Source organism: Ornithorhynchus anatinus, chromosome 11 (assembly GCF_004115215.2).
Source record: "Ornithorhynchus anatinus isolate Pmale09 chromosome 11, mOrnAna1.pri.v4, whole genome shotgun sequence".
Classification (NCBI taxonomy): Eukaryota; Metazoa; Chordata; class Mammalia; order Monotremata; family Ornithorhynchidae; genus Ornithorhynchus; species Ornithorhynchus anatinus.
The window spans coordinates 56,490,860-56,513,827 of NC_041738.1; the positions used below are offsets into that span (position 1 = coordinate 56,490,860).

Below are 22,968 nucleotides of genomic sequence, written 5' to 3' on the forward strand. Positions count from 1 at the left end.
TGCCCTGCCCCTAGGATTCAGATCAGAGCAGTTAATTCCTGAACTCTCCCTGGGCCTAGACCCTCCCTGAGTGTGGGCAACACCAAGCCAGGCCTGGCCAATGGGGTTAAGAAAGGTTTGGGGTAGCCCATGGTGACAGAGGGCCCATCCTTGACTGTGACAGTGAGTGTCCAGGAGGGCAACCATCCAGCCTCTTCCAGAAACCAATGCCAGGCTGAATGGCCCTGGGGCCACTGGTGGAAGAGCAGAGCCCTCTGGGACTAATATTAATAATAAGTGTGGTATTTCTTAAGTGCTTACTACATGCCAAGCACTTTGGTAAGTGCTGGGGTAGATACAAGATAATCAGGTCCCACATGGGGCTCACAGTCCAAGTAGGAAGGAGAACAAGTATTAAATCCCCATTTTGCAGACAAGAGATCTGAGTCACTGAAAAGTTATGAGACTTATCCATGGTCACACAGCAGGTAAGTGGCAGAGTCAGGAGTAGAACCCAGGTCCTCTGAATCTGGGCTCTTTCCACTAGATCACACTGCTTCCCTGAGAACTAGACTTCTCAGCAGGATCTCCAGCACCCCCAGAGTGCTAGATCCTGCAGAGGGTTAGCTCAGGGGCTGCCCCAGTTCCTCAGCTGATGAAAATGTCCAAATCCTGGGTAGGGAAGGAAGGAGTACTTAAAAAGATCTTTATTTCCATGGCAACAATCTATAGGACAAAGAAACGTCATCTAGGAAAACGACCCTGCGGTGGCACACACCTGTGTACATGCACGCACACGTACGCACATGGAGGCGGGCTAGGACCCGGACACGTGCTTCATGGCCCCGTGGAGGATCTCCACCCCGTGAAGCTCTCGGAGACGCACCACGTGCCTGAAACGACACCAGGACACAAATGGCTTTGGCTCCAAGTGTCGCTGACAGCCAAGCTGCCTCTGCAGAGGAGTAGAGCACGGCCCAAGGAGGAAGATGTGGAAGAAGAGGAGGAGGAGGAGAAGTGCAGGACAAGGAACGGGAGGAAGAAGTGGAGGAGAAGAGGGAGGAGGAGGAGGAAGAGAAGGAGGAGGAGAAGAAGGAGGAGGAAGTGGAGGACGAGGAGGAGGAAGAGGAGGAGAGCTCTCTCCCTGGCCTGGAAAATTGGGGCTGGCCCTACTTGGAAGCTGGGGGATGGGGCTAGATGATCTCTGGAGGGCCCATCAGACCCTCTGTCCTCGGGTTTCTACCAGGTCATTCTGCTGCCTCTTCTCATTAGCACCAGAGGGGACAGGAGTGAGAGTGCAAGGAGAGGCCCCAGATCCACCCATCTAGGCCTTCCCTAACTCTGGGCAGGTGGTTGATGGTTCTGCTCCCTGGCCCGTACCTTGGCTCAGCAGTGCACAGTTTGCCCAGCGCGATGGCCGCATTGTGGCTCACGGTGGCGGGTCCAGCATTGGCGACATGGCGCAGCAGGAGGTCCACGATGTCGGAATGCAGCAGACTGGCTGCCACGCCCGCCACCTCCACGCAGGCGCCGAGGCACAGAGCCGCATTTCCCACCACGACCCCGTCCTCTGAGTCCAGCAGCCGACTCAGCACCCCAAACCCTGCCGTGGGGACAGGGAGAGTTCCAGGAATAACAGTAATAATAATTGTGGCATTTGTTAAGTGCTTACTATGTGCCAGGCACTGTACTAAGCACTGATCCAAGCAGATCAGGTTGGACACAGTCCGCGTTGCACAAGGGGCTCAGTCTCAATCCCCATTTTACAAGTGAGGTAACTGAGGCACAGAGAAGTGAAGTGACTTGCCCAAAGCCACACAGCAGACAAGTGTCAGAGCCAGGATTAGAAACCATGACCTTCTGACTCCCAGGCCCATGCTCTAAGGCCATGCTCCCTTCTCCCGGGTTCCCAGATGTTGGCAGGGAGTCCTAGGGCCGGGGTAAGCAGAGAGGGCCCAGGGTCTACGCAGGGAGATGGCAGCAGAGAGGGGGAACCTGTCTGCCAACTGTGTTGTATTGTAATAATAATAATGATGATGGTGTTTGTTAAGCGCTTACTATGTGTCAGGCACTATACTAAGCGCTGGGGTGGTTACAAACAAATCAAGTTGGACACAGGCCCTGTCCCACGTGGGCCTCACAGCCTCAATCCCCATTTTCCAGTTGAGGTAACTGAAGCACAGAGAAGTGAAGTGATTTGCCCAGGGTCACACAGCAGACGAGTGGCGGAGCCGAGATTAGAACCCATGACCTTCTGACTCCCAGGCCTGTGCTCTATCCACTACACCGTGCTGCCTCTCTCCCAAGCACTTAGTACAGTGCTCTGCACATAGTAAGTGCTCGATAAACGCCACTGATGATGAGAAGGGGCTAGGGCCAGCAGTGCGGGAGTGGGGCCAGCAGCAGGAGGCCGGGGGGCAACATAAGTGAAGTGGGTAGCAGTGGTAGGGTGGGGCCTGCAGCATCATGGGAGGGCATTGGGCGGTTTGAGTATGGCCCAGTTGGGGACGGGGTGGGGTTAGACAGTCTGGATAGGTCTTTAGGGAGTCAATTCAGCAACAGGAGTGTTCAGGCCTCAGCCCCACTTTTCTGATCCAGGAAAAAAGAGAGCGGGATGGAGGGAGGATGCATAGAGCCCACCCAGATGATTGAACAGATCAGGGCTCCCTTTTCCCCCCTTCTCCAGGAGGGGCCATGGCTGGAGCAATTGGCTACTGGTGGGCATGGCTCTTTGGCCCCGAGCCCTTCTTGGGCAGCCAACAAAAGCATTGCAAGGTGCCTGGCCAGTGGCCAGCAAGGAGATGAGAGCAGAGCCCCCATGCCCCATGAAAAAGTTACAGTAATAAAGCCTCAGACCTCCAATCCCAAATTTAATCCTCAGTCGCTCCTGCGACACCGGCTCGGCCTGCATCTTTGGACAGGGGTGCATAGGGGAGTGGGCTTTCTGGGGAGTCCCGGGGCAATTGCTCTGGTGGATGGAGCATCTGTGGCTATTCAAAAACAAGGACGCTTGGACTGGAACATGATGCTGCCTTGCCTGTGCTTCCAGGAACAACCAGACAGCGGGGAGCTGCCCAGCCTGGGCCTCCAGGAACAGCTAAACAGCAGGGAGTTGCCCAGCCTGGGCCATCAGGAGCAGCCAGACAGGGAGGAGCTACCCGGCCTGAGCCTCTGGGAACAGCCAGACAGCAAGGCAGTACCCAGCCTGGCCCGTCATGAACAGCAGGGAGTTGCCCAGTCTGAGCCTCCGGGAACAGCCAAGACAGTGAGGAGCTGGCTGTCTCAGATGGCCCAGAGCCCAGGCTGCCAGGCTCTAGCTGGGGAGTAGCCTGTTGGCAATGTGGAGGGACTTCTGTGCCCATCTGCCAGGGTCACAGAGGTTATGATGCCCCAACCACTGCAGTCAGACCCCGGGGGGCTGGGGAGACAGCTTCCGGCATCCAATGGGGAGTCTCAGGGAGCTGCCGGGATTGGGGGTTGATCATGGCCCTGATTCTGGGAACACTGGTGGCAGGAGATGTTGCTCTGTGTCTCCTGCCTGACTCCGCCATCCTGTGCCAGCACTGGGCTCAGATGCAAGGTTAATTAAACACTTCCCAATCCAGAAGGCAAGTGAGGTTGCGAAAGCAAGACTGAGTCCACACTGAGTCCTATCCCTTTCTCCCCAACCCAGGGTGCTCTCTGCCATCCTAGCCCAGACCCAACTTGGGGCCTTGCCGTGCTTCCCGGAGGATGCCCACTTACGCTTATCCAGGCGCACCACTTCCTCCCGAGCCCTGAGGCTGCTTTTGGTACAGATGGCTAGTGTCTTCATGGCATAGCGGGGTGCGGTCTGGCCGCCAGCCTGGAGTCAGGGAGAGGGGGAATGTTGGTTTTTATCGAAATCGTCGCAATCATCTTTCACTCACACAGCTGGTCCTGGACCTTGGAGTCAAAGCCTGAGAGAGGCAGAGGCTTGGGGCGTGGTGTTTCCTCCTTCCTTCCCTCCCTCTCTCCGTCCTTGGCCTCTGCAGCCCCAAATGACCAAGCTCTGGCCCCCAGGAGTGGAGTGCTGCCAGGATCGGGTAGAGGGGCTGGGAACAGGGCAGAGGAGTTGGTCCCCAGCAGGGAGTTGGAAGAGATATGATTCCTGGGGGCTGGCAGGAAGGCAGACTGGAGTATGGAACAAAGGGCACCCAAATCCTTCTCAATCTGTTAAACCTCCATAGCTGGTGTGGCCCGCATCTTGTGTGCATGCATGGACGTGAGCCTGAGAGCACATGGCTGCTCACAAGGGATGGACATGCCAGGACATGTGAATCATTGAGGAAGGGGTGCATGTGGAGCATGTCTGTCGTGTGTGTGTGTGTGTGTGTGTGTCTGGTGTGAGGGAGGAAGAAGAGCCTGGCATATATTCCCGATTGCTGGAACTGCCCTAATAGCCGCAAGATTCTCCGGGGAGGTGGCAGAAACAGCGGCCTCCCTGACTCCAATGTCAAACCCGCCCGGCAGCCTCACCCCCTTCCAGTCCTCCCCTGCCTCGTTCAACCACCCCATGACCCCTTCCAGACTGGGCATTGGCCCCTAGACCATTCTGAACTGGTGGGCAAATGTCTCGGGAAGGAGCCGCCTGGCGAGATGCCGGAGAGGTTGGGCCCTGGGATCCCAGCCCCCTGCCCTGCCCTCCCCTCTCGGGAGCTAACCTTCCCGGCCCCTCTGATTCGCAGCTCCTGTCACCAGTCGGCTCAGGTTACCTTCAGGAACTGAATCATCTTCTTCACCACCCCACCCGCCACCACCTCTTCCATGGCATCTGGTGGTGAGACTGCCAGAGATCGGCTCAGTGCTCCTGCTGCCCTCTTGGAGGGGAATAGATGACAGTCAGGTTTCCGTTCCAGCCCACGTCCCCGGCCTGCCCTGCCCTAGTCCAGCTGACCCCTGCCCTTCCCACCCTGTCCTGACTTGGCCTGCCTAGGCCTAGCCCAGCTCAATCAGAGACACTAACGAGTTGGACCAACTGGGAGCTGGTTACAAGCTGGCTGCACACCATGGGGTGCCCAGAGGCTGGCGGAAGTCACCAAGCCCATCCCGTCCCGAGCTGTCCCTCAAGTCTGGTGGTCACGCTCCAGCCTGCCCATGGCTAGGGACACTCATTTGGGGTGTGGAGAGGGTGGGGGCAGGGGACAGTCCCTGGGGGAGTCTGTACACTTCCATTGATCAGGCTTTGCTGACTGGACTCTGCTAACCAGGCCCTGAGGAGTTGGGTAAAGGCAGAATCACAGCATGGGCCCGGGGGCTGGGGCCCCTGGGGAAGAGCCCTACCCTTCTCTCATCATGCTCGGGGCCAACTTACAGTCAGAATCCCGCCATCCTCACAGCCCAGTAGAGCCAGGCATCTTTGATTCACCACCGCTGCCCGTCCCTGGAAACACGGAGGGAGGAACCTTGCATATCTTCTCAGCCGAGCCCAGGCTGCAGAGCAGTGTCCCCGCCAGGGCCCACCCCCAGTCCAGTTCACCACCCCGAACGCTGGAGTCAGGAGGAACTTGGGGCAGGATCTGGCACTTGGGGGCTGGGGACGAGACCACCCTTGCCCTCCTCCAGATGGTACCTTAGGGACCCTCGTGGGCTCCAGGAGCAGGTTCATCAGCAGACCCAGGGCTGCATATACGGTCCCCCGGACCAGCACCAGGTCCTCCTCCCATCCGAGCTGCACAACAAGGAGGGAGTCGGGCTGCCTCTCCTCCCTTACCAGCTTCCCCGATCCAGCCTGTCTTCTCTTTCAGCCCCAACCTAGGCCCCTTCGCTCTCCTCCCCTCGGGGACAGGCAGACTGTGGTCACCCTCACAGCCCCAGGCAGGAGAGGATGGAGTCTGACCAATGAGGCAGAGACAGAACAACAACCATGCAGAGCCAATACAGTGACCTTCCAGGGACAGTGTGTGACCACTCAGGGACAGTGTAGTAATAGTGCAGTGAACATGAAAGGGCAGTGCAGCTACCATGCAGGGACGATCAGGGACAGTGCAGTGACCATGCAAGAATACTGCAGTGACCATCCAGGGTCAGTGCAGTGACAGCCAGGAACAGTGCAGGGACAGCACAGTGACTAAGCAGGGACCTGCAAAATCAAAGACAGTGGCAGGGCAGTGACCATGTAGGGACAGCTCAGTGACAGTTGGGGACAGTACAAGGACAACACAGTGATCACGCAGTGATTGTGCGGGAGGAAGTTGTGAGAAGATTTGGAACAAGAGGGACCCATCAGGACTGGCTTGGGTGTTGCTGATTAGATTAGGTAGGTGGGACGGGACTACCCCGCCCCAAGTCTACACTTCCTCAGGACCCCTCATGGGGAGAGTGGCTGGTGGAGAGGGGAGGAAGGCATGGACAGGGCCAGATTACCAGGAACTCCAGGCAGACATCCCAGAGGTCTGGGCAAGCAGCCAGCTGGCTCCGGATGGTGACATCGGCGCTGAGGTTCCCCACGATGGCTAAGCACTGGGACAGGGTGGCCTGGTTGGCCAGCGCGGGGTTCCTCTGGGAAGAAAACAGGAGAGACACAGACAGGAGTCTCAGCAAATCCTCTGGGGCCTCACTCCCAGCTAGGTAGGAGAAATTGGCGCTGGCTGGTGGGCATGGCTAGGGACCCCTTGGAGGGGTGCCCCCTCAGTTTGGGTTCCCCCGTCAGAGCCTGATCTGTTCTCACCTCCCCATTTCCCTACAGAGGACCAGGCTCTAGGTCTGAGCTGCTGCCCCTCTGAGAGGCCCATTCAACCCCCAGAACTCCCAGGAGAATGTGGGGCTGGGCCAGACCCGGAAGGGGGATTTAGGGGAATAATGATAATTATGGTATTTGCTAGGTGTTTACTATGTGCCAGGCACTGTTCCACTGGGGTGGATACAAGCAGATCGGGCTGGAGTCCCTGTCCCAAGTAGGGCTTTTCCCAGTTAAAGAAGGAAGAAGGACAGGGTCGAGTCCCCATTTTACAAATGAGAACACTAAGGCACAGAGCTGCTAAGTGGCTTGTGCCAGGTCAATTGGAAGGCCAGTGGAAGAGTTGGGATTAGAACCCAGGTGTCCTGACTTCCAGTTCCATGATCTATCCACTGAGCCGTGCTGCTTCTGAACACACAAGATCTCCCTTACCAGTGTGCCCACGAGGATGGGCAGAGCAGTGGAGAGGTGGTTCCGGAACCAGGCTTTGAACCTGTTAAAAGGGAAGTGGTCATGAACATTTTCGGGTTGCAGGGTGGGTGGGAAGGGCATCCCTGCAGCATAAAACTGGCTGGTCGGTGGGTCTGCCACTGCAGAGCATGCTGGAAATGCAGCTCAGAATGGAGAAATTGTCTCTGGTCCGCTAATAGGGCTTTCGTTTTGGGGAGGCTGGAATCCCGCTGTTGATATTAAACAATCAATCTGGAGCAGCAGTTCCCAGGAGGGTGCGTTGCCAAGTGCTTCCCCCTCCTGCCAAGCCTCCTCCCCTTGTCCCCGGGAGCCCATGGGCTGAAGGAGGCACAAACAGAATTGAGCGAAGCGATGTTTCCTCGTCGTAAGCCACTGGGGGAGCCGGGATTCAAACAGAGCCGAAGTGATGGAATGGCTATTCCCAGTTCCTCCTTGTGGTCACCAGCTGTCCCTCCAGTGAGAGTTCAAGGAGCCCAGTGGGAAGGGAATGATCCCTGGAAGGCCAAGTCTTGGGAAGAAAACCCTAGTCAGGCCAATTCAGAGCTAGCTCTGTGGGAGATAGGCTTGGCCACTTCTGCCCATCCCAGTCAAGAAACTCAAATGGGGTACTCCCCTGGCCCCGGGAGTCCTCGTTATCTCCACATACAGCCAGTCATCTCATTGAGGAGCAGATTCCTGGAGCGGCAGCCTGCAGAGCAGAGGATTCTGGGAAGGAAGCACCAGCATTTTCTCCCCCTCCCCCGCCAGTTGATGAGTGCTCAAGTCCCCAGCTCCCAGAGCCTGAGGGCTCTGCCAGCCAAGAGGGTGGAAGTGACCATTCGGGAGGGGTTGGGAGGCACTAATTACCTGTCCTCCAGGGCTAAATCTGTCAACAGTCTCATCGCCTCTCCCGCTCTCACGTCCGAGGAATTGACAAATGTCACCAGGGCTTGTAACAGGCTGCAAAAATCCACAATCTCGGGGTTGGCTGGATCTGAGCAGCCCTCTGCCCCTCCTCCAGGACCTCACTGGACACAGCTAGTCTGGTCTCAGATACCTCAGGGTGGTAGGGTTTGATGTAGAAGTAGCTGGTCCTGCCCTCCAGTCCCCCTGACCCCAGCCCAGGCCAAGGGGGCCTCTGTGAGTCTAATTGACCTGCAGGGACATAGCGGCCTCCCTTAGGGAGATGGATCCTGGGGCCCAACACCACCGCCTGCTCAGAAAGTCCTTCCTCCCACTACCCTAACTCTCTCCGGCTTCATTTTGACACTTCTCCAGTATCAAAATAATAATTATGGTACTCGTTAAATGCTTCCTATATACCAAGCGCTGTACCAAGTGCTGGGGTAGATATGAGATTATTAGGCGGGACACAGTCCCTGTCCCACATGTAGCTCACGATCTAAGAAGGAGGGAGGAGGATTTTGCCCTCATTTTACAGATAAGGAAACAGAGCCAAGAGAAGTTAAGTGACTTGAGCAAGATCACTGCAGACCAGTGATGGAGCCAGGATCAGAGAAGCAGCATGGCCTAGTGGATAGAGGATGGGTCTGAGAGTCAGAAGGTCATGGGTTCTAATCTTAGCTCCTCCATTTGTCTGCTGTGTGACCTTGGGCAAATCTCTTCACTTCTCTGTGCCTCAGTTACCTCATTTGTGAAATGGGGATGGTGACTGTGAGCCCAACATGGGAAGGGACTGTGTCCAACCTGATTTGCTTGTATCCACCCCAGTGCTTAGTACAGTGCCTGGCATATAATAAGCATTTAACAAATACCATAATTAACAAATAATACAAATAACCGGGTCCTCTGACTCCCAGGTCCGGCTGCTTCTCAATAATAATGAAATGAATGTTAATAGGCTCCGACGGCCCAGGGGAGGTGATTGGATGAAGAAGGGAAGAAGTGACAGAGAAACCCTCGCCCCAGAGGGGGACAGGGCAGTAATAATAATAATAATAGTAACACTAGTAATGATGGTATTTGTTAAGCACTTACTCTATGCCAAGCACTTGTACTGAGTGCTGGGGAAGATACAAGATAAACAGGTTCTACATGGGGCTCAGAGTCTTAGTAGGAGGAAGAATCCCTCCTACTTGAAGTGACTTGCCCAAGGTCATACAGCCAATACATGGTAGGGCTGGGATTAGAACCCAGGTCCTTTGACTCCTAGGTCCAGGCTCTTTCCAGCAAGCCACGCTGCTTCCCATAGCAGCGACCCACTCTACCTTTTGTAGAGTGAGATGGACACATTTTCTCAGGTCCCCACCCAGGAAATGGAGCCTTAAGATGCTCTTCCTCTGCAGCTTGGCCCTCCAGTCTTCCTGGAGGGGATCAGAGGAAGGGAAGGGGCCCCTGGCCCAAGTCAGGCCCAGAGTGCCCACTGCCAGAGGAGAATTAGAAGAGCATCATCATGATTCCCCAACAGATGCCCGTCGGCCTTCAATCTGCCCTAAGGCCAGAGGTCAAGGAGGAGGAACGAGATTCTTGCTCTGGGGCCTCGCTGCCCACCCGTCACCTCCTTTAGTTAGCGGGAATCCAGAATTTGCCTTTGTGTATAATTGCAAAAGGATGTTCAAAATGCCAGTGGGCGGCAGCATAATAGGTTGGTTAATGAGATGGTCAGTGCTCGCTGGGAGAGCTGAAATTCCACTTCCCAAACTACTGGAAAGACCCAGTGGAAACCCGAGTGATTGCCAGAGAGACGGTGGAAAAAATATCTGATGATTGCTGGGGGCCGCCCACTCGCAAGCGGCGTGCCCAGAGGAAAGAGCACGGGCCTGGGAGTCGGTGGATCTGGGTTCTAATCCTACCCGTCACTCATTTTCTGTGTGACCTCAGGCAAGTCACAATTTCTCTGTGCCTCAGTTACCTCATTTGTAAAATGGGGATTAAGACTGTGATCCCTGTATAGGAAAGGGACTGTGTCCAACCCAATTATTTTGCATCTACCCCAAAGTTTAGTACAGTGCCTGGCACAAAGTAAGCGCTTAGCAAATGCCATTAGAAAAAAGAAGAGCCCCTCCCCGTCTCATCCCCCCACCACCTGGGGACGGTGCTACCTCAGCCCCCTGACCAGGAGATGGTGCTCCCTTTGGGGCCCCAGGGGGCAGCGGTAGCGGGGCCTCACCTCGGGAGGTCCATGTGGCTCAGGAGCAGGTTCCGCCCAGTCTCAGTCTCAGCCAGGAGGGTCAGGAGGGCCAAGATCTGCTGCTGGACTGGACGCCCCCGCCCCAGCAGGAGGGAAGGCAGCAAGGCCCCCAGTCCCGGGTGGGTAACTAGCCGGTGCTGGTTCACTTCTGCAACACAGGGTTCAGCTCAGGAGCTGAAGGGGTGGCCACTGCCAGCCCCAGCCCTGGCTCCACCTCCCAAGCCCAATGCCAGCCTCACCCTCAGATCCAGTGCCGGTCCCATTATTGACACCACCACCACCACCGACCCCAGCCCCGGCCTCATTCCTAACCCCACCCCCAGCTCCAACTCCAGCCTCACCCTCAACTCCAACCCCAGCCCTCCATGGATTCCATCAATCCCCAACACCAGTCACCATCACTAGCCCAGCCACCAGTGGCCAGCACTGGCCCCACCCCCAGCTCCACCACGCCCAATAAACCATCAACACCACACTCTGTCTCTGCCTCAGTGGAACAGTGTGGCAATGGGGCAGAGACAGGGCAGGCTTGTTGGACCCAGCGAATGGCAGGGGGCTCAGCGGGACCCTCAGACCTGTCTCCCCCTGGTCCACACTCCTCCTCCTCCTTCCGGACGCACTGGCCAGGGGGAGGTAGCCAAGGAAGGCCCCCTGGAGGTCTTTCCACGGAAGGCCGGCCGGCACTCTAGGGCTCAGGGGGAGCGGGGTTCCCTGGAAACCCCTCCAGAGACACTTGCCACCTCCTGGCCTTAGAGCAAACCAGGGAAATGAGGAGTCTCAGCCCAAGAGAGTCAGAGGGCCATTAGGAAGCGCTGCAGTCCCTCCACTCCGGCACGGTCAGCCGGACTCTCGCTGCTTCTGCAACACTTGCCTTGACCGACAAACCTCTGGAGAGCAGGGAAGTCTGGATCTGGGTCCTTTGGGCTCTGGCGCTTAGCATGGCGCTCAGGTACTTAGTACAGTGCTATGCAATGGTAAACACTCCATAAATACCATTGAAATATCATTTGTTTGATGGATGTTAGCCACCCCCCGCCTGGTTGGCACCGGATGAACATGATGAACGGAGATCCTCACGCTTACCGTTCCCACGGCACACTGCATGCCAGAGCTTGGTCACGGACAGGCACACTGCTTCTTCTGGCCCAGAGTCTCCTACAGTGGACAGGCATCTAATAATAATAATAATAATGGTATTTATTAAGCACTTATTATGTAGAGGCACCATACTAAGCACTGGACTAGGTACAAAGTGATTGGGTTGGACACAGTCCCTGTTCCACATGGGGTTCACAATCTTAATGCCCATTTTACAGATGAGGTAACTGAGGCCTAGAGAGGTGAAGTGACTTGCCCAAGGTCACAGAGAAGATAAGTGGAAGAACCCAGCTCCTTCTGAATCCCAGGCCCGGGCTCTATTCACTCGGCCGTGATGCACCTATGGTGAAGGAAAGGGAAAGGAGCCGGATCAGGGTGGGGTGAGTGGCCAAGTGGTCAACGGCCTCAGGCTGAGCACGAGGACCAGGTGGCAACCACCAGATGGAAGGGAGCCAGGGTGGAGGGGTCAGCTTCCAGGTCAACGCCCCCCACCAGCTGACTCTGCCCTTCAAGGAAGCCCCCCATACCTAAGGGCCACCAGTTGTTCCCCAGGGCTTCTTGCCAGTCTGGTATCTGGACTGGAAGGCAATGCCAGATGCTTAATAAACCATTAGAAAGGACTGGGAAAGGCAGCTTTTCCTTGTTTCCCAACTTTATCCTCATCTATCATCATCACAATCATTAATATTAATAATAATGATTGAGAAGTAGTGTGGCCTAGTGGATAGAGCTGGGGCCTGGGAGTCAGAGGACATGGATTTTACTCCTGGCCCTGCCACTTGTCTGGTGTGTAACCTTGGGCAAGTCTTTTCACTTCTCTCTGCCTCACCTGTAAAATGGGGATTAAGACTGTGAGTCCTATCTGGTTTATGGACTGTTTCCAACCTGTTTAGCTTGTATCTACCTCAGTGCTTAGTACAAATGCCCAGAATATAGTAAGCATTTAACAAATACCATTTTTTAAAAAACGGGGGGAGTGAGGTTAGGTAGGAGGGGGAGAACTGATTTAGTGCCTTAGAGATGGTAAGGAGTTTCTGTTTGATGTGGAGTTGGAGATGGATGGGCAACCATCGGAGGCTTCTAAAGAGTGGGGTGATGTGCATAGAATGATTTTTTTAGAAAAGTGGTCCAGATAGCAGAGTGAAGTGTGGACTGGAAAGAGATAGAAGATGAAGGCAGGGAGGTAAGTGAGGAGGCTGATGCAGTAGTCAAGGCTGGATATGCCAAGGAAAACCTCAGACTAGGGGTCCTGAGTAGGGCAAGGACTGTCCAAACTGATTATCTGCATCTATCCCAGGGCTTACAACATAGTAAGTTCTTAATAAATATCATCATCATTATTTATTTATGATATTCATTAAGCATTTGCTTAACCAACATAACCAACACTGTACTAAGCACTAGATACAAGCTAATCAGGTTGGACATAGTCCATGTCCCACATGGGGCTCACAATCTTAATCCCCATTTTAAAGATGAATTAACTGAGGCACAGAGAAGTGATTTGCTCAAGGTCACACAACAGACAAGTGGAGGAACTGGAATTAGAATCCAGGTCTCTCTGACTGCCAGGACCATACTCTATCCATTAGGACCCGCTGCTTCTCTCCTACCACAACCCAGCCAGTCCACTTTGTCCTGCTAGTGGCATCCTGTTTCCTATACCTCAATCGCCTCTTCCTCACTATCGGCCCTTTGTTCCCATTTTCCCTCCTGCCTGGAACTCCCTCCCTTCATATCTGACCGACCTCTACTCCTCCCATCTTCAAAGCCCTACTAAAATCACATCTCTTCCAAGAAGCCTTCCCTGACTAATCTGTCTCACAGTCTCCTGGCTTCCAGTCCTGTGCTCTTTCGAGGCCACATTACCTACTCAATCCCACTGGCTCTCCAAAGATCCACATCCCCCAGACAGTAAGGTCCTTGTAGGCAGCGATCGTGCCTAGAAACCTTATTGTCTTGTACTCTCCCAAGTGCTTAGTATAGTGCTCTGCACACAGTAAGCACTCAATAAATATCACCGAGGAGGTGATGGTCCTAGCGGTTGCTAACCTGAGTGCTTTTACCTGGATTTCCCAAGTAGGCTACATTTTCCAGACCCCCCTCCCTCTTGGGCTTCGGCCTCCCTCATCCCCCACCCCCGGTCATCCCCCACCTCGTCCACTCCACCGTTCTCCTCCCGGATGCCCTTACCGCTTTATGACCTTGTTGTCATTGATGATACTGAATCCATTGTTGGTTCTAAATAAAGTTTGTTCAGTGCCTGAAACAAATTCAGAGATAACGGTGGCGTCGGCTCACTCTGCCAGCTGGCTGTCTCGCTGGCAAGCAGCCGGTGGATAACCTGAAACCAGACGTGAAATGTCAAGGTCACTGAGTGAACAGCTTGGTCAGAAAAATGCCTTTACACTGGGGTGAACAGCACAGTTTCCCGAAACTGGTGAGAAGAGGGGGAGGGGGGCACAAGAATAAAAAGAACAGGACCGTTAATCATCTCTCATGCCCAACACTCGGTTTCTGGAAGTCTTCAAATCCCTCCTAAAATCACACCTCCTCCAAGAAGCCTTTCCTGATTATCCTCTCATTTCCCCACCCTATCCTTCCTCCCTTCTGCATCACCTATGTTCTTAAGCTTTTTGACATTCACCCCAACCCCAGCCTCACAGCCCTTATGTACATATCTCTATACTCTGCCATTTCTCCTATCTGCAATTTATTTTAATGTCTACCACCCTCCCCCACCCCAGACTGCAAACTCTTTGAGGACAGGGATCATCACCACCGACTCTGTTGTGCTGTACTCTCCCAAGCACTTAGTGCCCGCTCTGCATCCAGTATGCGCTCAATAAATACCATTGATTGATTTCCATCCTATGGGTGAATGGGAAAGGATTAGATGGAAAAGCTATTAATGGATGGAAAAGATGTTCTGAGCCCCTGGGGAGGTGTGTGTTGTGGGGAGGGGGTAAAGGGATGGAGGAGGCTGGCAGCTGCCAGAGGACCAGAGGACTGGAGACCAGTGGATACGGTCCACCAGACTCAAGAGTAGGCTGAAATCCCTCCCCTCCCCACATAGATAACCCTGTATGGTTCCGAGGCAGGATTGTTTATGGCTTCAAACCAGACAGCTCCCGGCAGTCAAGAGGTATTACTCCCCTGGCTTAGCCCAGTTCAGAAAAAGTGTCCCTAAGCTTTCATCTAATAATAATAATAATAAAAAACTATGGTCCTTAAGTGCTTACTATATGGCAGGCACTGTACTCTAAACCATTAAGAAGCTTGGTCTAGTGGCAAGAGCACAAGCCTGTGAGCCAGGTAACTTGGGTTCTAATCCCTGCTCAACCACTTGTCTGCTCCATGACTTTGGGTGAGTCACTTCACTTCTCTGTGCCTCAGTTTCTTCATCTGTAAAATGGGGATGAATTACTTATTCTTCCTCCCTCTTAGGTTGTGAGTCTCATGTGGTACGGGGATTGGGTACTATCTGCTTAGATTGCATCAATCCCAATACAGTGCTTGGCACATAGGTGCTTAATCAATCAATCAATAGAATTTATGGAGCACTTACTGTGTGCAGACCACTGTAATAAGCGCTTGGGAGAGTAAAACAATAGAGTTGGTAGACATGTTCTCTGCTTATTATTATTATCTCAGTAATAATTACAGTGATAATAAGCTGCTTGAGGAGCTGGAGACCCTATCCTTGGGAAGCGGGGGAAACTCCTCTCTCAAATTTGACCTCACAGACTTTGACCCCGTCCCCCTCACCCCTCACCAAGGGGAGAGACAGCAGATTTTATGTTGGCAGCTAACACTCCCAAACCCCAAACTCCAAACCCCAGGAACAGGCCAGCCTGTTGTCTGCTCTCCACGAGGAAGATGGTTGTTCCCAGGACATACAATCTCTCATGAGCTCAGCCAAGGCCTCGGTACCCCCAGCATAGAAGAAGGGGAGCTGGTCGGGTTGGGTGAGGGTCTGGAGCAGGGTCTTGGTGGCCACCGCTGTGCTCTTTCTCGACGCCAGCTCTTCCTGGGCCTCCTGCTCCTGCATGGCAGCTTTTTCCTGGAGGGCGACGTGCTCCAGATAACCTGGGGAGAGAATTGAGCCGGCCAGGCCTGGGGGCTGGGAAGGAAGATGCCAGCCCACTGCCTGGGAGTTCTTCGGTGGGATCTGGCCGGATCAGACTGTAAGCACGTTTCTTTTCTATTTTTTTAATGGTATTTATTAAACGCTTACTATGTGCCAGGCACTGTACTAAGCACTGGGATTGATATAAACTCATCAGGTTGGACCCAGCCCATGTCCCACATGGGGCTCCCAGTTTTAATTCCCATTTTCAGATGAAATAACAGAGATGTGAATGTCTTGCCTAGGACCACGCAGCAGACAGTGGCCGGGACTATGTTCCAGCTAATGGCAGGGAATGTTTCTGCTAATTCTGTTATATTGTACTCTCCAAAGCACTTAGTACAGTGTTCTGCACATAGTAAATGCTCAATAAATACCACTGATTGCATTAATGGAGGAGAGTGGGTGGAGGGTCCAGGCACCTGAATCGGTCAGGGAATCAAACAGAGCTAGGACCAGCGGGTGTTCCCGACAGGGGAGAGAGTGAGAGAGGAGCCAGATCTAAAGGAGAAGAGGGGGAGTTGCACATTCTGGGGGCAGGATGATAGGGAAGTACCTAGCTCCAGATTCTTACACTCAGCTGCTTCCCTGACCTGTATTTTATTTAATATATGTCTTCCCTATTAAACTAGAACTTCCTTGAGGGCAGGGATCGTGTATTCTTTTTCTATTGTACTCTCCCTAGTGCTTAGTACAGTGCTCTGCATGTAGTAAGCGCTCAACAAATAACTTTGATTAACTGAGCGATGGAACGGGGGCAGTCAGGACCTCAGGAGTGGGGGTCAGTAGAACATCCTCACCTGCCACCTGCTTCTCCAGCGAGGGATTAGACTCCAGCATCTTCCTATAACACTGTCTGGACTGTCAAGACACAGATCCGGGACTCGGTTGGGGTGGACACTGCGGAGGGTCCAGTCACGAGCACCACTTGCCCTATGGGCTCTTCCTCACCTTCCCCAACCCCCATCGGGGGGTGTCAGAACCCTCAGCCCCAGCTGGGGGCTTGGGAGCCGGGAATCAGGACAGAAAAAGTGGTTTCTCTTCCCCTCGGGTCAGGTTCGCTGGGGCCAGTGGACACCCAGCGGGCAGTGCCCTGTGGTCTTGCCGGGGGGATGGATCAAACCTGTCCCGCAGGGCTTCGCTGTGTCTGTCTCCCTGACTTACCTTGTTGTAGTCCCCCAGGGCCAGGTGTGCTTTCGCCATGAGGAAATGGGCTTTGGGACACTTCTCATCGCACTGTGAAGGGAACAGGGAGAGGCTGGGCCCTGTCCAAGCTGTGGCAGAGGTGGATCCGCCATGCCCACCTCCTCCCTGAGAATCCTCCAGCTGCTGCTGGTCAGTGCCCCACATCAGACGAACTTCCAGACCCAAATCGAACGGCCTTGGTGTTGGGAGGAAGCCAATGCAAGGCCTTGGTTTAGAACCAGGACTGGAGCTGCCAACCCATAAACCCATACTGGTTCCAAAGGAGATGGTGACAGGATGGGCTGGGCCTTTCTATGTCTGCTTTCTCTGTCAGAGTGGAAGCTCCTTGTGGGCATGGAATAGTAATAATAATAATGGTATTTGTTAAGCGCTTACTATGTGCCAAGCACTGTTTTAAGCGCTGGATGTGTCACCACTTTATGTTGTACTTTCCCAAGGACTCAGCCAATCAAACAATCAACAATGTCATATTATTGAGTAGAGAAGCAGCATGGTCTAGTGGATAGAACACGGGCCTGGAAGTCAGAAGCACCCGGGTTCTACTCCTGGCCCCCGCCACATGTCTGTTAGGTAACTGCGGGCAAATCACCTCACTTTTCTGTGCCTCAGTTAACTCATCTGTAAAATGGGGAGTCCTATGTAGGCCGGGGACTTTGTCCAACCTGATTAGCTTGCATCTACCCCAGTGTTTTTCATTAATTCATTCAGTCACATTTATTGAGCACTTATTGTGTGCAGAGAACTGCACTAAGCCCTTGGGAGAGTGCAATACAGTGCCTAACAAATACCAGAAAAAAGAGAACTCACTGTGTGCAGCGCACTGTACTCAGTGCTTGGGAACGTATAATACAATAGAGTTGGTAAACATAATCCCTGGCCACAAGGAGCTGAAAGTCTTACTGTGCGCTCACTTCAGTGTATTGTGTTCAGGGGTCACTCAATAAGGGTTAATATTACTAATATTACTATTATCCAACGACCACCACCACTGACCAGGAGAGGCAGGGATGAGGCTTAGCCTGTCTGCCTGATGTTCATGCCCATTCGGGTGGGTGGGTTTCCTGGGAGACAGGATGCTCTCTCTGACCCTGGGCTGTTGTGGTCCGACTATCTATCTCCCTGGGCCAGGTCCTCTAGCACTGTCTCCTCTGGGGCTGGGTCCCTCGGCCGGAGAGAGGGAGGGTCTTGCCAAGGTTTAAATGTCTCCGCTCCCAACGGGGTGCCCAAGTGAGTACGTCTGGTTCTCCCTCAGACGGGTACGCCGTCCCAGACACGGCAACCCGCTGGCTTGTCTCCTTCAATCCCTCTGCTTGTTGGAAGTTGAGCTCTTTTGTGGTTAATTCTCCTAATAGTGGAATGCCATTTTCAGGCTAAAATGCTGCCTTAGCTGTAAAGTGAAGGGGGAATTTAAGGTTTTGTAATTTGCCGTTTCGGCACAGCCCCTGGATTTAGTTCTTAAGTGCCATCTTCATACTGTTTTTTTCCACTGCTCCAAGTGTTTCCACCAACCCCTTCAACTGGGAAGCGTGCCGACTGTTTAAGAGGATTAGTTCAATTCTGAAACACGTACGCCGCTGGCTCTGCGATGAGGCAGCCGGGCCATTAATTATGTTAATTACATTGTCCTTTAATTAATATCTGGGCCCTGGCCAGGGGGCCACCCTCACTGAGCAGCTTGGGGGTGGAGGGTTGCTGTCTTCTAGGTGCTTTCTGGGCTGGGTGGGGATCTAGAAGCACAGAAAGAACACGGGCCTGGGAGTCAGACGCCCTGCGTTCTAATCCCAGGTTCACTGCGTGCCTGCTGTGTGACTTTGGGTAAGTCACTTCACTCTCAGTGCCTCAGTTACCTCATCTGTAAAACTGGGATTAAGACTGTGAGCCCCATGTGGGATAGAGACTGTGACAAACTCAATTACCTTGTATCTATCCCGGTGCTTACAACAGTGCTTAGCACATAGTAAGCACTTAACAAGTACCATAATTATTATTATTATTATTATTATTATCTCCCTGGAAGCCTGGATTGGTGGCTCTGGGCAGGAGTTGTGGGGAAAGATCACTGCAGGGCCAGTGGCTGTGGCAGCCTGGTCCATCTTACTAGCCCTCAACCTCCAGGAGAGGAGGACACGGGGTCAGTTAGCCTGGAGCACCACCTGGACTCCTAGCTTAGTCAAACAAACCTGCTGTGTGTCTTTGGGCAATTCACTTACCTTCTCTGTGTCTCAGTTTCCTCATATATAAAATATCTGTCCTCTCTCCCTTGTAGACTATGAAACCCTTACGGGTCAGGGCCTGTGTCCAATCTGATTACTTTGTATCAATCCCAGGATTTAGCACAGAATAGGCACTTAACATACACTACAATCGCTATTATTGGTAGTGGTGTTTATTGAGTGCCTACTGTGTGTAGAGCACTGTGGAGGACTTGGGAGAGCATTATTGAGTGAATATACCGAATCCCTACCTTCAAAGAGTTTACAACCTATTGAGCTCCTCTAGTCACCCCAGCTCTGCTTTCCTTTCCTCCTTGTACTCTTAGACTAGGGAGGAGTGCAGAAGGGATCAGACCCTTCCAAAGGAGAGAAATCAGACCCCCGGAAATTCTGGAGATGTTTGGTGCTTCCCCAAACCCCTGGTAAAGACCAGTTTCTTCTCCTTGCTCCCTCCCCCTTGCCAGGGACTAGGACAGGGGCTCTCTGAAGGGCAGAGCCTGAAGGGGCAGTCTAACACTCAGCCATTTGGGGGCCACGTCCTCACGGGTGGCATCTCAAAGTCTGGTCCCCATGAGTGGCAACTCGGGACCAGGTATATTCTGCCCATGATTAAAGTGGGCCAGGACCATCTGCCTCAAGGGCCTCCATCCCTGCCTCCTTCACCCCCCGCTGGCTGCACGACAGAATACTGGCAGGGGACGGGGGTAGGGAGAGGGCAGAGCATGCCAGCGGCTCAAAATGAACCCAGACAATAGACAGTGATGAGGGTTACGACAATGATGATGCTTCTCTCTGCAACTCGCCCCAAACAGGGGGTTGAACGAAATAATTACAATCACTGGGAAGAGAGGGAGGGGAGCCAGGAGGAAGGGAAGAGAGAGGAGAGAGGGATGGAAAGAAGGAGGAAGGAGAGGAGGGAGAGAGAGGGAGGAAAGGAGAAGGAAGGAGGAAGGGAGGGAGAGAATGAGGAAAGAAGAGGAGAGAATGAGGAAAGAAGAGAGGGAGAGAAGAAAGGAGAGAGACTTAGAGAAGGGAAGGAAGGAGGGGGGAGAGGGAGAAAAGGAGAGACAAAAAAGAAGGGAGGAAGACAGGAAAAGAGAAAGAGTTGGAAAAAAAGAGGAAAGAAGGGAAGGAAATAGGGGAGGAGAGAGGGTGTAAAGGAGAGAGAAAGAAGGAGGGAGGGAGGGAGAGAAGGAAGAATGGGAAGGAAAAAGGAGAGAGTAAAGAAGGAGGAAGAAAGTGAGGAAAGAAAAGAGAGGGAGGAAAGGAAAAAGAGGGAGGAAAGGAAAAAAGGAGGGAGGACAGGAAAAAAGGGAAGGGAGGAGGAATGGGGGAGGAAAGGAGAGGAGGAGGGAGAGGAATGGGAGGGAATAAAGTGGGAGGGAAGGAGGGAGAGGGAGACAGAGCCTGGCTGCCGCGGATCGGCGGCCCCTGCTGGCCCCGGGGCTCCCCACTCTCACCTTCAGAGCCCATTCGCAGTCCAGCAGCGCCTTGGGATACTCCCGCAGTTTCAGATAAGCCTGCAATGACACCGAGAGTCAGAGGGCCCCCGCCCAGCCGGCGTGCACAGCTGAGAGGGCTCACAGACGCTTCCAGGGGTAACGCATGACCCACTGAGATATGCTTTGGCGAGGGCACCGGGTTGGTAGGCGGGGGGAGAGGGAGCAGGGTTCTGGCCCCAGCTTGGCCACGGGACGGCGATGTGACCCGGGGTAGGGGGCTTAACCACTCCTTTGCCTCAGCTTCCTCATCTGTAAAATGGGGATTGTGATTCCCTTCTCTTCCTGCCTTGTATGTCACAGGAACAAAAAGAGGAAAATGACATGGAAGCCTTTAAGAGAAGCGAAGTCACTCAACAAATTCAAGGCGTCGTGAATAAATGCTTATCGTCTCCCAGGACCCTGCCAATGGGAGAAGGTTCTTTCAGACCTACCTAAAGACCCTCCCTCATAAGGGCATGTGGGCATGCTGCCCCTTGCCATCTCTGAAGGTAGGCCAGTTATCCATCTGTCCTGGGAGGTCCCACCCAGAGAAAGGCTTATAGGTTCTCTGTTCAAGGGGACCGGCGCTCCCAGGCCCCGGCTAAGGATGGGATAGGGGGAAAGGAAGGAAGGATCAGGCACTGTTTTTTCAGGTCTCTCCCGGGCCAGGGCTGGAGAACAGAAAGACAGCTGCGGCCCCACTGCTCCAGCAGATCTCTAGGCCCTTGAAGGGCAGGTGGAAGGAGGGGGATCTGGGAGAACGACTGGGTGAGGGGGACAGTGAGGAGTGTCTGAAGGGGCCGGTGGGGGCCAGTCCCATGTAAAACGTCAGAGTGCCTGATGGCAGGAGCCAGAGGGTCAACGATGTGAATTGCCACAGGTTTCTCCCTGAGGGAGAAAGCTGAGGCCCAGCCCTATCCAAAGCTCCCTGCTATGGAACTTGGCCGGCCCACAATGTCACATTCCAGGCTTTTGGGACCTTGGACCCTGCGGACTACTGCCAAGGACCCCAGGGAAGGCCCGCGGGAAAGGGTTCAGCTCCTGACCTGTGCCCGGTTGGTGTAGAGCACCTGCATGTCCTTCAGCTTCTCCAAGCCCTTGCTGTAGTGCTGGATGGCCATCTCATAATTGCCCTTAGCAAACGCTTCGTTCCCCATCTCCTTCAGGGCTGAGGAACCAAGAGCGAGCAGTAGTCAGGGCCGGGTGGCAGGGATCCTCTCCTCTTTTTTTTTTTTTAAATGGTATTTGTTAAATGCTTACTATGTCCAGGCACTGTACTAAGCTGTGGGGTGGATGAAAGCTAATCAGGTTGGACCCAGTCCTTGTCCCACATGAAACTCACAATCTTAAACCCCATTTTACAGATGAGGCTTGGAGAAGTGAAGTGACTTGACCACTGTCACAGAGCAGACGAGTGGCAGAGCCGGAATTAGAACCCAGGTCCTCCTGACTGCCCGGTCTGTGCTCTATCCACTAGGCACACCTCTTACCCGCCTTTGCCTACACCCTTCCTCTAACCTCTCATGTGCACAGATGGCTGCTCAATTCACTAAAGTCTACTCCGTTCTTTATGCTTGCTCAGTTTATTTATTTTGACCATTCTGGTAAGAATTTTCATGTGTCTCTCCAGCCAGAATGGAAATTCCTTGTGGGCAGGAATGGCTTACTTCATTATTCTGTATCTCCCAAGTGGCTAGTACAGTACACTGCACCAGGTGGGTGCTCAATAAATTCTACTATTACTACTATTAAGCCATTACTAGTACTAGCTTTATAAGTCTCACAGATTCTCCAAGCTACTACTTGCTTTTCAGGAGACCCTGGAGGGCAGTATTCTTCCTTTGCACTCTGGGTAATATTTTCTCCCTCCGCCCCCAACTACCCTCCAATAACTGTCCTCCTCCATTCTACCACCACAGAAAGCTGCTCAAATCTTCCCTTGATCAACTCCTTGAAGTCTGAAAATGTTGAGAAGCAGCATGGCTTAGTGGCTAGAGCCCGGGCCTGGGAGTCAGAAGGTCCTGGATTCTAATCCTGGCTCTGCCACTTGTCTGCTGTGTGGCCTTGGACAAGTCACTTCACTTCTGTAAATGGGGATGGAGACTGTGAGTCCCACATGGGACAGACTATATCCAACCCAATTTACCTGGATCCACCCCAGCGCCTAGTACGGTATCTCCACCTAGTTAAGCATTTAACAAATACCTTAATTATTATTACTAATGTGATCTGCCAGGCAACTGGCCATAGGCTGGAACTCAGCCCATGCCTCCCAAATAGCACCTGAACCTCTGGGGTCCCCTGCCTATGGGGGTGTTGAGCACAGCATCGTTGGGTACCCCCTCTGAGGGTACAGGCTGAGGTGAGCTATCAAAGAAAGTTATACTGGTTTGGTTAACTCCCTTCCGCTCTCCCTCCCAACATTTCAATGGACCTTGGGGATCGAACTTTTGGCTTCCGTCTGGATGCTGGTGACTTTCTTCGAGATCCCTGGAACACTGCCCCTCACTCCCCATTTCCGCAGCTCCCCAAACCAAGAACCCTATCCAACCCACTTGTCCCCC

The 22,968-nt window shown here is 53.4% G+C and overlaps 1 protein-coding gene across 4 annotated transcripts in view; it reads right to left on the minus strand.

Annotated features, from left to right (window-relative positions):
* Positions 1–656: 656 nt before the first annotated feature.
* TTC12 (tetratricopeptide repeat domain 12) overlaps positions 657–22,968 on the minus strand; it is a 29,480-nt gene continuing 7,168 nt past the window's right edge. Inside the window, exons 6-22 of one of the 4 annotated variants that reach the window (XM_029076016.2) lie at positions 21,451–21,572; positions 20,384–20,443; positions 16,669–16,740; positions 16,305–16,365; positions 15,309–15,464; positions 13,569–13,638; positions 11,361–11,449; positions 10,257–10,425; positions 7,994–8,086; positions 7,109–7,169; positions 6,364–6,498; positions 5,570–5,668; positions 5,312–5,380; positions 4,713–4,817; positions 3,724–3,823; positions 1,360–1,582; positions 657–872 (exon numbers count right to left, since the gene is read on the minus strand). In XM_029076016.2, the coding sequence (XP_028931849.1) occupies positions 797–872; positions 1,360–1,582; positions 3,724–3,823; positions 4,713–4,817; positions 5,312–5,380; positions 5,570–5,668; positions 6,364–6,498; positions 7,109–7,169; positions 7,994–8,086; positions 10,257–10,425; positions 11,361–11,449; positions 13,569–13,638; positions 15,309–15,464; positions 16,305–16,365; positions 16,669–16,740; positions 20,384–20,443; positions 21,451–21,572 (1,760 nt within the window). In that variant the 3' untranslated portion in view covers positions 657–796. Of the gene's footprint in view, positions 873–1,359; positions 1,583–3,723; positions 3,824–4,712; positions 4,818–5,311; positions 5,381–5,569; positions 5,669–6,363; positions 6,499–7,108; positions 7,170–7,993; positions 8,087–10,256; positions 10,426–11,360; positions 11,450–13,568; positions 13,639–15,275; positions 15,465–16,304; positions 16,366–16,668; positions 16,741–20,383; positions 20,444–21,450; positions 21,573–22,968 lie in introns of all 4 variants that reach the window. The other 3 variants (XM_029076012.2, XM_029076019.2, XM_029076018.2) reach the window with 3 other exon arrangements.